Source organism: Coenobita brevimanus, chromosome 64, assembly GCF_032717465.1.
Source record: "Coenobita brevimanus isolate Jiangsu-jjx chromosome 64, ASM3271746v2, whole genome shotgun sequence".
Classification (NCBI taxonomy): domain Eukaryota; kingdom Metazoa; phylum Arthropoda; class Malacostraca; order Decapoda; family Coenobitidae; genus Coenobita; species Coenobita brevimanus.
In genome coordinates this window covers 33,226,131-33,242,084 of record NC_137017.1, presented here as the reverse complement: position 1 = coordinate 33,242,084, position 15,954 = coordinate 33,226,131, and the positions used below count along the sequence as shown (strand labels likewise).

The following is a 15,954-nucleotide window of genomic DNA, read 5'->3' as shown; positions in this document are numbered from 1 at the left end:
ACTAATAAAAGAACAACTCTGCCTCAAACAACTATTGTCTCAAACACTGTACTATATCATACACTGTACTATATGTACAATATATATCATTTCAGTTACTGTTAGTAAGTACGGTACTACGTAAGTAGAATAACCACTTTTGTGGAAATAAAGGTTTTTAATTAATTTAATTTAACTCTCTCTCTCTCTCTCTCTCTCTCTCTCTCTCTCTCTCTCTCTCACTGTTACCACAACCACCACCATCCCCATGTTCTTTCTTTCCCACTTTTAACTTTTTTTTTTTCTTTTTTTTTTTTTAAACATCGTACTTCACCTCCCAGCTCGTCAAATTTTCCCCTACCACGCCACGCATCCGTATTTCCTTTTCCATGCCCGTCACTTTTTTCATCCCACATTTTACCCACATTCTGTCCACCTGGGCGTTTTATTAGCTTTACGGTGCACTGATACTGCATTCTTCCTAAATTTAATTCTCACATTTTCAAGCATTATGCACATACACATCAGTTTCCATTCTAAACACTTTCATCTGATTACTCTCTCCACACGAATTCAGCGGTGGCCGAATCGATAGAGAGGTAGCCTGCTGTCCTACTGGACTCAGGTTCGAATCCCGGCTGGGGCTGGGAACAGTTAAAGGATTTCAGTTTCATTCAAGCAGACATTACTGATCTACCAGAAGACTCGCCGACATGTAAAAATACCCTCGCTAATACCAATACATCAGTCCTGTATGAGACAGCCTAACATGTGTTCAAGATGGACAGTGGGTGTTAGCGCCGAAGTGGTGACATGTAAATATGTATGGTATGTAGGAGAACTACTGGGCCTTGGGAACAGGCAAAACCTACAGCAGCCTTTTTCCTTCAGGACTTTCTGTGCCTACACCTATGAACTTCAGTCCCAAATTTGTTGACGAAGTGGACTGAATTCGATACCACCATGTCACATTTCTGCTGTAATGAGGTCCCACCGACACGTTAACTAATACCACAGCACGGGATTTGAATATGATACCTGTAGCGTAACAACAAATGAGGTGTGTGTTAATGTAAGTATTCGTGGTCACATGCCAGGTGACGTGTGAGGGCTACAGAGGAACCGTACACTATTGTTTTTGTTGAGTAACCCCGCTCTGTTTGGCTGAATAGATTCTGCAACCGCAGAGATACAACCACCCCTGCAGGGATGCCGCGGGCAGAGAACTTTGCCACAGTGAGGTGCGGGGAAGAGTGGAGGTTTGGTTCATGGATAAACGCCGCATTTGCGTCGCTTCACCCAGTTAACAGGGGCACCAGAGGAAGCTCCACATTACCCCTTTATTCGGGTATATGGTTACCACCCAGAGTTATAAAAGGTTTCCCGAGGCACAGGGAACCATTAGGTCTGTTACTCAGTGAATAGCCACCTGAAGTAGAAAGAAAAGTAACTGAAATCGACAGGAAGGATGGAAGAAAACAGAAAGAGAGGAATGAAGACAGAAAAAGAATGCTAAAGGTAAAGGAGGAAGCACGCAGCATTACATCAAAGGAATCGGACCTCAATAACAGCCTTCCTAGCACACTTGTACAGTCGAATAAATAAGTAAATTAATTAATATGTAATAACAGCAGCCGATATTAATTCACTTGATTTATCTAAAGTAATCCACCAAATCACCTTACAGTTTCTCAAATTCCCGACGATCACTCGGCCCAAGAATCCACAGCTCATCTCCCTCCCGATATCATCATCACTATCATCCACTTCATGTGAGAATTATGTCTGAACGACTCTCAAAACCGGTGATAAAACAGAGGAGCTTCCTCCCGCACGTCCTGCCATCAACCCGACCTCATCCCTGGCTCAGTTAACACCAGTCAAGGTCAAATGGCTTTTTTTTTTTTTTTTGTTTTTTTTTTTTTTTTTGGCAACGTTGACCCGCTTCATGTCCCGTTTCGGGAAAAGCTGCTTTACGCTTGAAGAGGGACAGACCCGATATTGCGAGATCGCAGGGAATTACCTGGGATTTTTGTATGTGACTGCAATTTTTAGGATGTCAGCACGAGTTGTAGCGTAGATCAGGCGGGATATTTATTGAAGGAGAAAGCAGCTGAGGCGCAAAGGAGGTGGCTTAAACTTCCTTTTATGCTGAGGTGCTTGGGCGTGGGTGGGCGAAGGAGTCTGCTGATGGCTTGGCTCGGGTGTAACTCAGGTAATGGAGGAGATGATGGCAGGGAGGAGGTAATAGAAGATAATGTGATGGGTGGCCGATGCGAGCAGGGAGACAGTGAAAATGGAAAGGACGAGTCGGGATGGTGATGGAATGGACACGATGAAAGAAAGATGACACGAGGAACTGGAGAGGTACAGTACAAAAGGAAAGAGTGTGTGTGTGTGTGTGTGTGTGTGTGTGTGTGTGTGTGTGTGTGTGTGTGTGTGTGTGTGTGTGTGTGTGTGTGTGTGTGTGTGTGTGTGTGTGTGTGTGTGTGTGTGTGTGTGTGTGTGTGTGTGTGTGTGTGTGTGTGTGTGTGTGTGTGTGTGTGTGTGTGTGTGTGTGTGTGTGTGTGTGTGTGTGTGTGTGTGTGTGTGTGTGTGTGTGTGTGTGTGTGTGTGTGTGTGTGTGTGTGTGTGTGTGTGTGAGAGAGAGAGAGAGAGAGAGAGAGAGAGAGAGAATCGAGGAAGACGCGTGACAACGGAATGGCCTACGAAAGTCAGGAAGAAGCATGAGGATGGTGGAAATAAATGTGTAGGTCAAAATGCAAGAAGGATGACGCTGTGAACAAAACTGAGCAAATGATGGTGACGAAAGTATGGGAGATGTGAGAAGAATGTACAGACAGGAGTTACACGGGAGCAATTTATGAGAAAATGCAAGGAATAATAAGAGCAGTGTAAATGTATTGAAACGTACTGAAATGGAAATGTAATAATCCTTATGGGACGCGAGAATGCTTAATATCATTACCACTACCGCTAGACTCTTATATTTATCTTAGGAGTGACTTCTCGTCTTGTAAATAATAACGGTTATGAACAGCCTCCACTAACTCTTTCCCGACGTGAGAGATCTTTACTATGATGACGGAAACCTGCACTAACACGAAAAACCTACTTACATCTTGCCAACTATGTTATTTTTGCTACTTATAGGCGACTTCATTCAGCTTTGGAGTGGATAATCATCAAAAGGTTAAGTGAAGTAGAGGATGACGATGCAAACGTATATGAGACGAGATACAGAGAACAATACTGGTAGGGTAGGACATGATCGAGGGTGTGGCTGCTGGAACTACCACGTCTGGTAAAAATATAATCATCATCCATCATCCGACCTTTATTTAACCAATAATAAATGTGTCAGGTGGGATCTACAAGTGTGAAATGAGAAGCACAATAATAGCAGAACTGTCATCACAGTGCCCGGTGACGTGAACCACATGATCATAGACGTCAGAAACAAAACGATGCACAACCCATACCTACTACGGTGACGGCCAATAGTTCCTTGATACATCTGGGTGACCGAACTCTTAATATGACACCAACCATCTTACCTACTACTAGACAGCTAGGCAAGAATTTCGTTGGTATCCGAAAAATTCAACTGTACAGCAACTGTGTGTGTGTATGTAATATATATATATATATATATATATATATATATATCTAATATATATATATATATATATATATATATATATGTCAAAAATAAACCTTAAAGAATTGGGCTATCATATGGTGCAAACCACGCAGTGACTGGAACTGCGGTAGCTGAAATATAAGCTTCTCAAAAGCGTTTTCGTCGGGCCTGGCCGCTCATAGGTGAAAATGCCACTAAAAGCGATTCGCGTGGGCTTCGCCCTCGCTCGTAACAAGGAAACTATTTATTCAAGACTACAATCATTCTATACAACATCAATATGAAGGCGGGTCTACCAAGGCTACCAGCTTAGCAACATGTTTGTCACAACGTTTCAGTCTGGAGGTCCAACGGCGTCTATTTATCTATCTACTGCCAGAAGCCTTAATCCCGTAAGGCAGCGTATCTTAACCTCGGCTGCTAGCATCCCCAGGCGGTGCTGAAATAAATTTTAGGGGTTACTGGAAAATGCTGCATTATATTGTTTCTTACTGGATTTGCTTAGTATTGGCATCCTTGATTTTTTTTTTTTTTTTTTTTTTTTTTTTTGAGACAGTATAAAATAAACTGTCATGCAGTACTTCACTTTACTTTAACCCTGCAGTAGTGTAGCAACTGCAGTCCCAGTAACCAGATGTAGAGGGGTGCTGGACTGAGACCTTATTACAAGGGGGGTGCTGAGGTCGGAAAAGGTTAAGAAACGCTGCCGTAAGGGGTAGCCACAAACAAATCGCCTCCATGTCGCCCTGTCCCCCGCCATTTCATTGCCCTACTCCCAGCTCACCCCCCCCCCTCTCTCATATACCTCTCCACTCCACCCCTCCATCTTATCCTTGGCCTCTCCCTCCCTCTCCCCCCCCTTCACCTGACTCATATACACTCAGCGTCTGTTTATATATATATATATATATATATATATATATATATATATATATATATATATATATATATATATATATATATATATATATATATCGACAAATAGATCTTATTATTTTAACAGTGACATGGTTTGACCTCCAGACTGAGACGTTGTGACAAACTTAATTGCGAAGCTGGCAGCCCTGGTAGACATGCCTCGATACTGATGTTTAAAATAAATGAAGGGCTTTCCTTATCCCACATTCTGCATTATATCTTCATAGTGTTCTTATTAATTGTAACCATCACAGTGACGAGTAACACATTTTAATTACTGAATTACCCAGTAATTCCTTCTCAAATAAACAATGCACCTCATACGGTCTCCCCCACCTTCTCAAACACCCACTATTTTTTCAAACCCTCTTACCTCCTCTACCCCGCCATAAAACCCCCAACCACCCTCTGCCTGCCTCGCCCAACTCTGCTTCCAATACACGTTCCGATACTCGGTGGTTCACACGTCAGACAGCCCACACACTGATAACGCTGTGGGTGGCTAATGTTGCAGTAGAGGCAAGTGTACACTCGCTCCAAAAGGTACCTGTAAGATATTTCGCATTTGCACTGTGAAACAAATGGAAAATATTTTGGAAAAACACTTTCCAGTAACTTTTCAGGACTGTATTTGGCTGTTGTTATAAAGGTAGCATGACGACGGAACTTTACCCAGTATACGAAATACACTACCACTTTAGATGTATCTGCCTACGGAAAAGACGCACACAGCAACAAAACTCAGTGAGAAACCACCAATCACCTGGTTTCATGTCCTTTTTGGAGGGTGTGTATACTACTTTTCTTAACGTCGTGCACATACCTTGAGCTCAGCCCGCAGGAGGGCGACGTTGCTCTGCTCCATGTTGTAGTCGTGAGAGCTGACGAGGGCGACCTGTGCCCCAGGGGAGGCTGACGTGAAGGCCCGCCCAGCCTCCACCACACCAGTGGACGAGGCCGAGCTCTTCTTGTCCTCGCACTCGCTGTCACTCGTCACTCCCACCAGCGAGCCTGCAACAACACATTTTTTAGTTTCCAGCAATATTCTAACATCGCCACTGCAATGCACTGTACCAATTGCTAAACATTCGCAAATAATGATTCAAGAGACAACACTGTTCACGCCACATGCTAGTTATCCACGAGCACTGCATATCACACGACGTGATGAGTGACTTTTAAGCCAGCTGAAGTGGCAATTAAGCATTTAAAATACAGACACACAATGAATAAGAGGACAGAATCCACTGATTCGTATTTTTTTATGGATGGTCATGGTTGGAATAAGCTATGATTTTCTACTTTGTGCGTGGGTCTGTCGATACGATAAAATAACAAAAGCACTACAATATAGGCTACACTGACTACAGCTTATGATCCTTCACATGTAACTGGTTCAATTACTGTTACCCAAGGAATGTATTTGTACAATAATGGAATGGAAAACTGACATACTCGTACTCTCCCGACTCTCGCCTCCCCCTATTTTAACTCTCTCTCTCTCTCTCTCTCTCTCTCTGCAGTGAAATGTGCATGCAGTGGTTGGGACCTCAAATGGCAGGGATAAGCTGGGTACACACAGGTCACAGTCCTCCACAAACAGGGCGAGACCAATGTAGGCACTTGGTGGCGCAGGAGGGGGAGGGGGGACAAGACGGCAGGCGACGATGACAACAACAACAACAAACAATTCTGACTCATTTCCCTTGACTGAATTTTCTGATTTGTGTTGACAGACGTTACACAACACACAAACTCTCTTAATTCATCTGCACATCGAAAGTCAGATCACCAAACAAACGTACACGATAAGAATGTGAAAGGATTGTTAGGTGGCTCTGGAATACCGTGGGTGAATGGAATGAGAAATATCTGTTTTGGAAGAGAACTGTCCATCACAAAGACATTCTTCCAACAAACGATGATTCACGGGTACACATGCTAAATGAATGGAAAAGGGATACAGCAGAAGGCAATGATTTTGTGTGTGTGTGTGTGTGTGTGTGTGTGTGTGTGTGTGTGTGTGTGTGTGTGTGTTCATATCTAATTATTCTTACGTAATTGTATCTTTACAGGAATGAGTCAAGCTCGTACTGTCCCGTGTTTTGAACCATTTTTATCATACATGTCTTTAAATTTATAACTAGCCTCGGCACACACTATTTCAATTGATAGTGCAGTCCACTGATTACTTGCCCTATTTGGGAAACTGAATTTCCTTACGTTTTTATCACATCTCTTTTTTGTAAAGTTTTTTTTTTAGTGTCCTCTTGCATCCTCATAGGTTATATACTCATTTATGTCTATTTTCTCTATTCCTGTGATGCATTTATATGACATAATCATATTTCCTCTTTTCCATCTCTCCTGCAATGTTGGAAGGTTTACTTTTTCGAGTCTTTCTTCACAGCTTAGATCCTTTAAGCTTGGCGCCCACCTTGTAGCGGCCCTTTGTACATTTTCAATCTTATCTATGTGTTTTTTGAGATGCAGATTCCAAGCTACTGATGCATACTCCACAGTTGGTCTGATGAATGATATTATTATCTTTCTCAGCATGCCTTCATTTATATATGTGAATGCTACCCTCATATTAGCAAACAGTGTGTGCATGTTCCTTACTTTTTCATTTATGTGGTCAGCCGGTGATAGTCCGCATTTGAAAATCATTCTTAAATCCTTTTCCTTTTCTGATGTGTGAAGGGTTGAACTTCCTAGCTATAGCCCCAGTCTGGTCTTTTTCACTTATACCACATTTTTATGACATGGCATTTATCTACAGTGAATTCGATTTGCCATCTATTTCTCCATTCATGAAGCTTATTTAATTCCTTTTCCAGCTCTATGCAAGTGTCTGTGTTTGTAATTTTCCTTTGTATTTTTGCATCATCAGCAAAACATATTTAGGAAGCTTCCATTTCCAATGTTGATGTCTATGTTATATGTAAATACTAAAAAAATAATTGGTGCCAGCACCAAGCCCTGTGGAACTCCACTTGTCACTTCTCTCCATGATGAGTAATTTCCCCTTAGCACTGTTCTCATTTCCCCCTTACTGAGAAAATCTTGGATCCAATCGTACAGATTACCTCTGATTCCTCCTTTATGATACAGTTTCCATAAAAGTCTCTGGTTTGCTACTCCGTCAAATGCCTTTTTGAAATCTAAATATATGCTGTCTACCAAGCCATCTCTTTAATGTACAGTAGTATTTCTGCAACTCTATCAGAGTAACTTAATAGGTTAGTAACACATGATTTTCCCTTTCTAATACCAAATTGTCTTTCTGTTATCATATTGTGTTTTTCCAGGTGATTTACCCAGATTCTTCGTATCAACTTTCTAAAATCTTGCTTACGACGCTGGTCAGTGATACTGGTCGGTAGCTGAGTGGATTTTGTCTATTTCTTTCTTGAAAAGGGGCACAATACTTTTTTTCAAATATCAGGTAGTTTACCTTGTGTGTGTGTGTGTGTGTGTGTGTGTGTGTGTGTGTGTGTGTGTGTGTGTGTGTGTGTGTGTGTGTGTGTGTGAGAGAGAGAGAGAGAGAGAGAGAGAGAGAGAGAGAGAGAGAGAGAGAGAGAGAGAGAGAGAGAGAGAGAGCTCTGGAAGAACAGAATGCGCTGATAAAATATTTACACTAAGATGTATGGAAAAAAAAAGTTTCTGGAAGTGGACTCTAGAAGACTGTTTGTATGCATTACAGATCTGGAGACAAGACATGATAGGAGTCCCCTGGCAGGCACTGTGAACGATAATATACACAAAGAGTGGAACCAAGGTTTTTATCGAAGTCATCCAGAGTATGTAAATACGGAGAAAAGCAACCGTGAAACTGGATGGTGCTTTGAGGGAGAGATTCGATTTCATTTTGTTTGCAAAATACTGCTTTTTCTTTCAGCAAATATTGTGAACGACGACGTTACCTACAATCAATTACTGCAAGAGCAAATTGATGGTGACTGAGAGATGTGTGAGATTCAATGTTAGAGAAATGAAGAACAATGGGTTATTTAAGTTTTCGGGGAGTGTTCCGCGCCAAAAAGTTAGCGCACAGGATGAAATGAAGGAAAGGGCAGAGAATGTAAAGTTGCAAGCACACTGAGAGCAGTTACCAAGAAAAAAAAATAAAAAACGTGGATTGAAGAAAACACTGTACAGTATGGCAATATCATTACTCCAACACTGACAGAGATTAACAAAACGTAGACGCTACTGGAGAGAAAGAGTGAGAACCAATTATCTCGGATGTGGAGAGACATGGAAGAACATGGAAGAACACCACCCAGTTTGACTGGGTCGTGCTAACTAGGGACAGAAATTCTTGATTCTGTTCTCGAAGTAGGACTAAGCAACTGACAGACGAATCACAGGTCATTTTAAATCAAGAAAGTGAGGTATCCAGATGTTAACCTCACAGAATAACAGCAGTAAGGAGTTGCAGTAAAACGCTTTTCCAATTTTACTTCGGGATGCGTTTATAAGAAATTTCTCACAAACGACATCTTCAGAATAGAATATTACGACATTTCACGTGCAGTCAGCCCTCAGGTAATACCAACTTAATTATCCTACGCGCAAAAGGACGTCGTATTCCGAAACATTCAGGGATACAAGACTTCAAGCAAAGTATCAGTTCATACTAACATTATCAACAGCCACTGTAATACAGCCACTGCTATTTACGTAGGTCACAACGTTGCAGACGAGGTATGAATAGTTACAGCACTGCCAAAATGTGAGGGGATATGATGAATGAGTATGGTAACGGGAATTACTGTGTGCATCATACTACCAGAACTCGGAAGAACAAGAAATAGCTGTTGCTGAACTAACTAGAAAACAAAATGAACGTGATTTCATTGCTTCCTGATGAACATGATTTCGTTAACTTCGACTTCGAAGACGGACCCTGTAGTCTATTCACCCTTTGGCCTATTGGAAAAGTATCTCAATCATGAAGATAATTTGTAATGCGGTTCCCAAAGATCGAAGAATGAAGTGATCAAATTTGCCAGAAATGTGTCAGTTTTCTTTGCCCCCCGTGTGTCTGTTTATCATACTCTAGAGTAAAACTACAAGGATCATGATGAAAATTTATAGGAATATTCCTACTGACCCAAGAACGATGTGACTAATATTCATGAACGTACGTCAAAAAATGTGGACACACTGCTAACTTTTAGACTGATACCAGCTCAACGCAGCTTGATGGTAGTGGGCGATCAGTGGAACGGCCTTTAAATCGGGATATGGCTTATATTTTGTGGGGTGGTTAATATCCACTGTGGACTATGTCTGTGCGTCTGTGAGTGCTGCGTGTTGGGTGAGCCAGGGCGAGGCGTGACTCAGTGGGTTGGGGCTGGCAGCGGTACAACAGAGGTGCGCGGACATAATCTGTCGCCCACTGCTGAACCATCCACCACCACAATACGCCACTTCGCTCCATATTACACTGATAACTCAGTCCGGTTACTCCACAAGCAGGCTACACTACAACACACATAATAAAATCACTTCATTACGCCACGGCACACAACCTGAGAAGTATGATGCGTCATCCGTAGCACGACACGCAACAGCACGCCACACAGAATATTAAAACTTCAACACACCACAGAACATTAAGAGACATCAAGACACACAGAGTCACAACATCCCACGCACCACACTGCATCACGGTCAGCCACATCACGTCACATTAGTCACACTTGCCAAACACAGCAGGTCACACAGCTCACTGTCGGAACACACCACACCAACACAGCCACTGCACTCACCGCTCTTACACTTCAGACATGCCTCCTGCACAGCATCACTACAATGCTTGTTACACATTAAGACGACGATGTTTGTTGCACATTATTAACAGGCAATGTATTCCTATTATAATCCTTTAAGTTACCAATTCAACTTCCGTTATCGGTAAAATTTCTTAATATTAATATTTACCTATCCAAGAGCTAATATATATATATATATATATATATATATATATATATATATATATATATATATATATATATATATATATATATATCGTGTCTCATTCATACGGTTCACGGGTGGGGTAAGGCAGAACCTGACACAATTTCACTCGCGGCAGTGGTGGTGGTGACAGCGCCTACCTGTCAGTGCAAGGTGGCGGAGAGGGAGTCAGGTAGGAGCAGCAACAGTGAAAAGGTGGGTGAACAAAGCAGTGTCCTTGAAGGAAGGATGATCTGATGACGATATTGAGTGTGTGACGATGCTGATGAATATTGGTGATTCAATACCGCCCACATCACACACTCAGCCACTGCTGACACAAACCCCCAGCCTCGACCCTGCCTGGCCTGACGCGTTTCAAGGCGTCAACACACAACTGAACACGCCCTTTGCACGCGAGACAAAGGGTGTGGAGCTGCACAGAGCACGGGTGTGAGGCAAATGTGAAGTTAAAGTGAGAGCTGCTGCAGACTATAATACACACTTCCTTCACCACACGCTGATACTGCAAACACACAACACACGAACACCAACACAATGACTAGATTACAACTAGCAAATGTTTAAATGAGATAAGGCGCACGGGCGGCCACACCACAGGTAACGAGACAGGAACTGAGGGTGACGCTGCCTGGCTACTACCTCACGGCACTGAGCTGGCGCCAAGGTCCCGTCGCCACCGTCACACTCGCACACGCACACACACGCACATCAAACATAATCACACAATATGTCCACCAACACGCTACTTATGCTAACAATACAGTATTTGGGTTGAAATACAAAAAGTACATGAACGTTCACATACAGTATAACCTAACGCGCGCACACACACACACACACACACACACACACACACACACACACACACACACACACACACACACACACATAAACGAATTCTTGTTTACACTGCATCATCTGACGTACTAAATTTATCCCACTTTAAACAAATTAACAAGTATGACAACAGTAAGTGTGTAACTGCCTGACTGTGTGTGTGTGTGTGTGTGTGTGTGTGTGTGTGTGTGTGTGTGTGTGTGTGTGTGTGTGTGTGTGTGTGTGTGTGTGCAGGTATGAGTTTGCGTGTGAGTGTGTACAAGGGCGTGTGCGAAAGGGGGAGGGGAGGGAGGCGGCGGAGCATGGCTGGCCTCAACAGGTGGTGCGTGACAGGTGACCTACACCACACCACGCCACACTACACTACACTACACCACACTACACTACACTACACCACGCCACACTACACCACACCACATCACACTACACCACACCACATCACACTACACCACATCACGCCACACCACACCACATCACGCCACACCATACCACATCACGCCACACCACATTACACCACACCACACCACGCCACACCACACTACACTACACCTCACCACACCACACTACACCACACCACGCCAAACCATACCACACTAAACCACACCACACCACACCACACTACATCACGCCACGCCACACCACACACACACCACACCACAGCACATCCTATCACACACCACACCAAAGCACACATCACACCACACCACACAACACCGCAACATACCCCACACCATACCACACCACACCATGCTACGTCACAGTACAGCACAACACGGTAAAACAAAGGACAGCACACCACACCATACCTCACTCCACACCACACTATCACACCATGCCATGCCACAGTGCGGCACAGTACATAACAGTACAGCACATCACACCACACTAAACCACACACCGCCACATCAACCACGCCCCACCACTCCAACCATGTCCCACCACACCAACGACGACTTGCTACGCCACACACACACACACACACACACACACACACACACACACAATGATGCAAAAATAAAATGGAAAATTGCTAACACAGATTCTTGCAGAAAGCTACAAGAAGAATTAAATAAACATCATGAATGGAGCAATAAATGGCAAATGGAATTTAATGTGGACAAGTGTCATGTAATTAAGTTCAGTAAAAGTGAAAAATGACGAGATTGTGATTATAAGTTTGGAAGATTAACCCTACACATATCAGAAAGGGAGAAGGACCTAGGAGTGATTATCAGTAACAGCCTATCCCCCGCTGCCCACATCAGTGAGAAGGTTAGTAACATGTATATATACACTGCTTGCTAATATGTGGATAGCATTCACATATATAAATGGAGACATGCTGAGAAAGATAATAACAACATTCATCAGACCAACCCTGGAGTATGCATCAGTAGTCTGGAATCCTCATGTAAAAAAACACATAGATAAGATTGAAAAAGTACAAAGGGCAGCTACAAGATGGGTACCAAGCTTAAGGGATGTAGGCTACGAAGTAAGACTAGAAAAATTGAATCTACCAACATTACAAGAGAGAAAGAAAAGAGGAGACATGATTATGCTACATAAATTCATCTCAGTGAAAGAGCAAATAGACATAAATGAATATAACCTATGGGGAAGCATCAGCAAGAGGACAATGCAAAAACCTACATAAAAAGATAGGCGATAAAGATGTAAGGAAATTCCATTTCCCAAACAGGGCAACTGATCAGTGGAATGCACTACCGAATGAAATAGTGTTAGCTAAAACTATTAATAAATTTAAGGATATGTATGATAAAAATGGTTTAATAAACGGGACAGTACGAGCCCGACTCATTCCTGTAAAAATACAATTGGGGAAGAACACACACACACACACACACACACACACACACACACACACACACACACACACACACACACACACACACACACACACACACACACTTAACTCTGTCTACTTAATGCGAAACAAACAAACCAGCCACTCTGAGACACCTCCCCTATTCTTTACACTCGTCACATCCATCCAACACCCTCCTTCTCGGCCTTAACACTCACACCACCCTTCACCACAGTCCCCCACATCACCTTATACCACATTCCATCACACCACCCTCCACCCCAGGATGCCACACCACCCAACACTACAGTAACCCACACCACCCAAAAAAACAAAACACTACAACACAAAGCACCACACCACTCTGCACTACAAACCATCACCGTATACCACAAATCAACATCCTATACCACAAACCAACACCCTACAACACAAACCACCACACCACTTTACTGCACAAACCAACACCCTACAACACTAACCAACATCCTATACCACAAACCAACACCCTACAACACTAACCAACATCCTATACCACAAACCAACACCCTACAACACAGACCAACACACAACTCTACACCACAAACCAACACGCTACAACACAAACCAACATTCTGAAATTGAAATTATTTTGACTGGCAAACTCATACTTGTTTTTTATTTTCATTGTCTGTATCTGCCTCATTACCCTCTTAAAACTGTTCATTTCTCAACTCAGTTCTAGGTAAGCTGAGATGTGCCAATACAGGGCAGCTTCGATACTTCGGCGTATAACATGATGGGGTTGTTTTAAATATCTGGTCCATGGTGACAACGAGCGAGCGAGTGATGTTTACTCTCAGTTAAGTTGGAAATGAATGGCCCAGCCCTACTTGACCCGACCCGACCCGACCGTCACGCAATGCAGAAGCTAGTAACGTTACATCTATGTGAGGCAGAGTTGAAATTCTTTCTCCAAGCGAAACATTCATTCAATGAATATATTTATCACCTAATTATTCACCCATAAAGGCAAAGGAACCCCTTGGAATCTCGAGTTTTCCAAGGGAGTGTTCGTCTCTCATCGGCGAACCCCTTAGTTACGAAATCAAATTATAAATATTTTCCATTGTAACACTGTGTTTTTGGCATCACCTCTAGCAATTAAATATTGGAGATTTAAACTATAATTTTATGAGGAAAATTGTCATAACATGGAGCTCGCTCGCTCGTCAAGCGCTCACAAAGAGCACTTTATAGGTTATAAATACATACATACATATGTGTGGATCACTGCCAGTGACTATTACCGAGTATACTAGTATATATATATACCATATAACTGGTGAGGAATATTTTTTCTGCCATCTTCTGTACAGCAAATCTAAAGGCAATGCATGATCAGTGTCTCAAACTTCGAAACAACTCCCCATAAACACTGTCGGAAAAAAAAGAGCCTGATGAAGTTTGGGGTACGAATGGGACGTTACTCTGGTATTAGTAAATTGGCTGTCTGTAGTTTCTATCAGTCTTCTCTAACTTGCTCTACAAAACAGTTTTTTCCAACCTGTTATGCATCAAACTGAAGCATAATTGGTTCCACATGAAAATGATCTGTACTATTTCTGTCTCAGCCAATGATATCCCACTTGCATGCAAAAATGCAATTTCAATCGTATTACAATGTTCTGAGTTCTCTTTTTGAATGTTCATGCACCGCAGCTTTTATTTTTAATCACAGGAGTTATAATTTCATACCCAACACGGTCATTCGAGTGTTGTTTTTTCTTCTTCAAGTGAAGATGTAGACGAGGACAAAGGATGTTTAAGTCTGGGGAGATGCACGGATGTTATCGGCTATAGTGGGGAGGGGGGAAGAGGGACGCAAAAAAAAAAAATAGTTTGGAGACCACTGTCCTAATGTCATCCTAGGCTGTGCTGCATCGGCCGTCGCGCCCCGATGCGACCCAGAACTTTCAAGAGTGAAAGTGAGTGTTGGGGGAGGGATGGGGGGGTAGTGAGGGGTTGTCGCTCCCCGACGTCACGATTAGAAATATCTGGAGAGGTGGATCTCTCTTGCGACATCCGACAATTACAAGAGGTTGACATCCTGCCCATGTAACAATAAATTAACTTTACTTACAAACATATTTTTCACTGCATATCTATCTATCTATTGCCAGACGCCATAATCCCGAAAGGGGTGGCCACTTGATTTTGAGTTACGGTATTTGTTTTACGGGGAGGGGCACTAACCCTCCACCAACCCACTAGCTGACACGTAGGGAGCACATATGGTCTGGTTATATGGTTACCACCCAGCATTGTAAATGGTTTCTTGGCTTACAGGAAACCATTTGGCTTGTCACTCAATGTAAAGCCACCTGTGAACGAAAGGAAAGCAATAAGAAGTGACAGGAAAGATGGGAGAAATAGGAAGAGAGGAGGAGAGACACAGAAAAATAATGATAAAGGTGAAGGAAGAAGCAGGCAGCACTACACTGAGTGAGTTACAGATGGTAAAAGTGGTTTGAATAATACCAGCATAGGAATGAAATATGTTACACTATCATAACCATGTCTGTTAAAATATCCAGTTTTCGTAATACGAAAATAAAACTACGGACGTAAAGTGCAAGTGTTCATGATTTGTTTACAATCATTTTCCCCGAGATCATTCTTCTGTGCTCCTTCCTTCTGGGAACAACACTTCATCTCACCTCCACAATGTCTTCCTGAGTGATCGTCTATCCTATCTCGTCCTTAATATTAGAGGAAT

At 42.6% G+C, this 15,954-nt stretch overlaps 1 protein-coding gene across 1 annotated transcript in view; it reads right to left on the bottom strand.

Moving 5' to 3' along the window:
* Dlg5 (MAGUK family member discs large 5) overlaps nucleotides 1–15,954 on the bottom strand; it is a 409,368-nt gene that overhangs the window by 291,758 nt on the left and 101,656 nt on the right. The window contains exon 2 of the mRNA XM_080276235.1: nucleotides 5,364–5,551. Coding sequence (XP_080132361.1) covers nucleotides 5,364–5,551 — 188 coding nt within the window. The remainder of the gene's footprint in view (nucleotides 1–5,363; nucleotides 5,552–15,954) is intronic.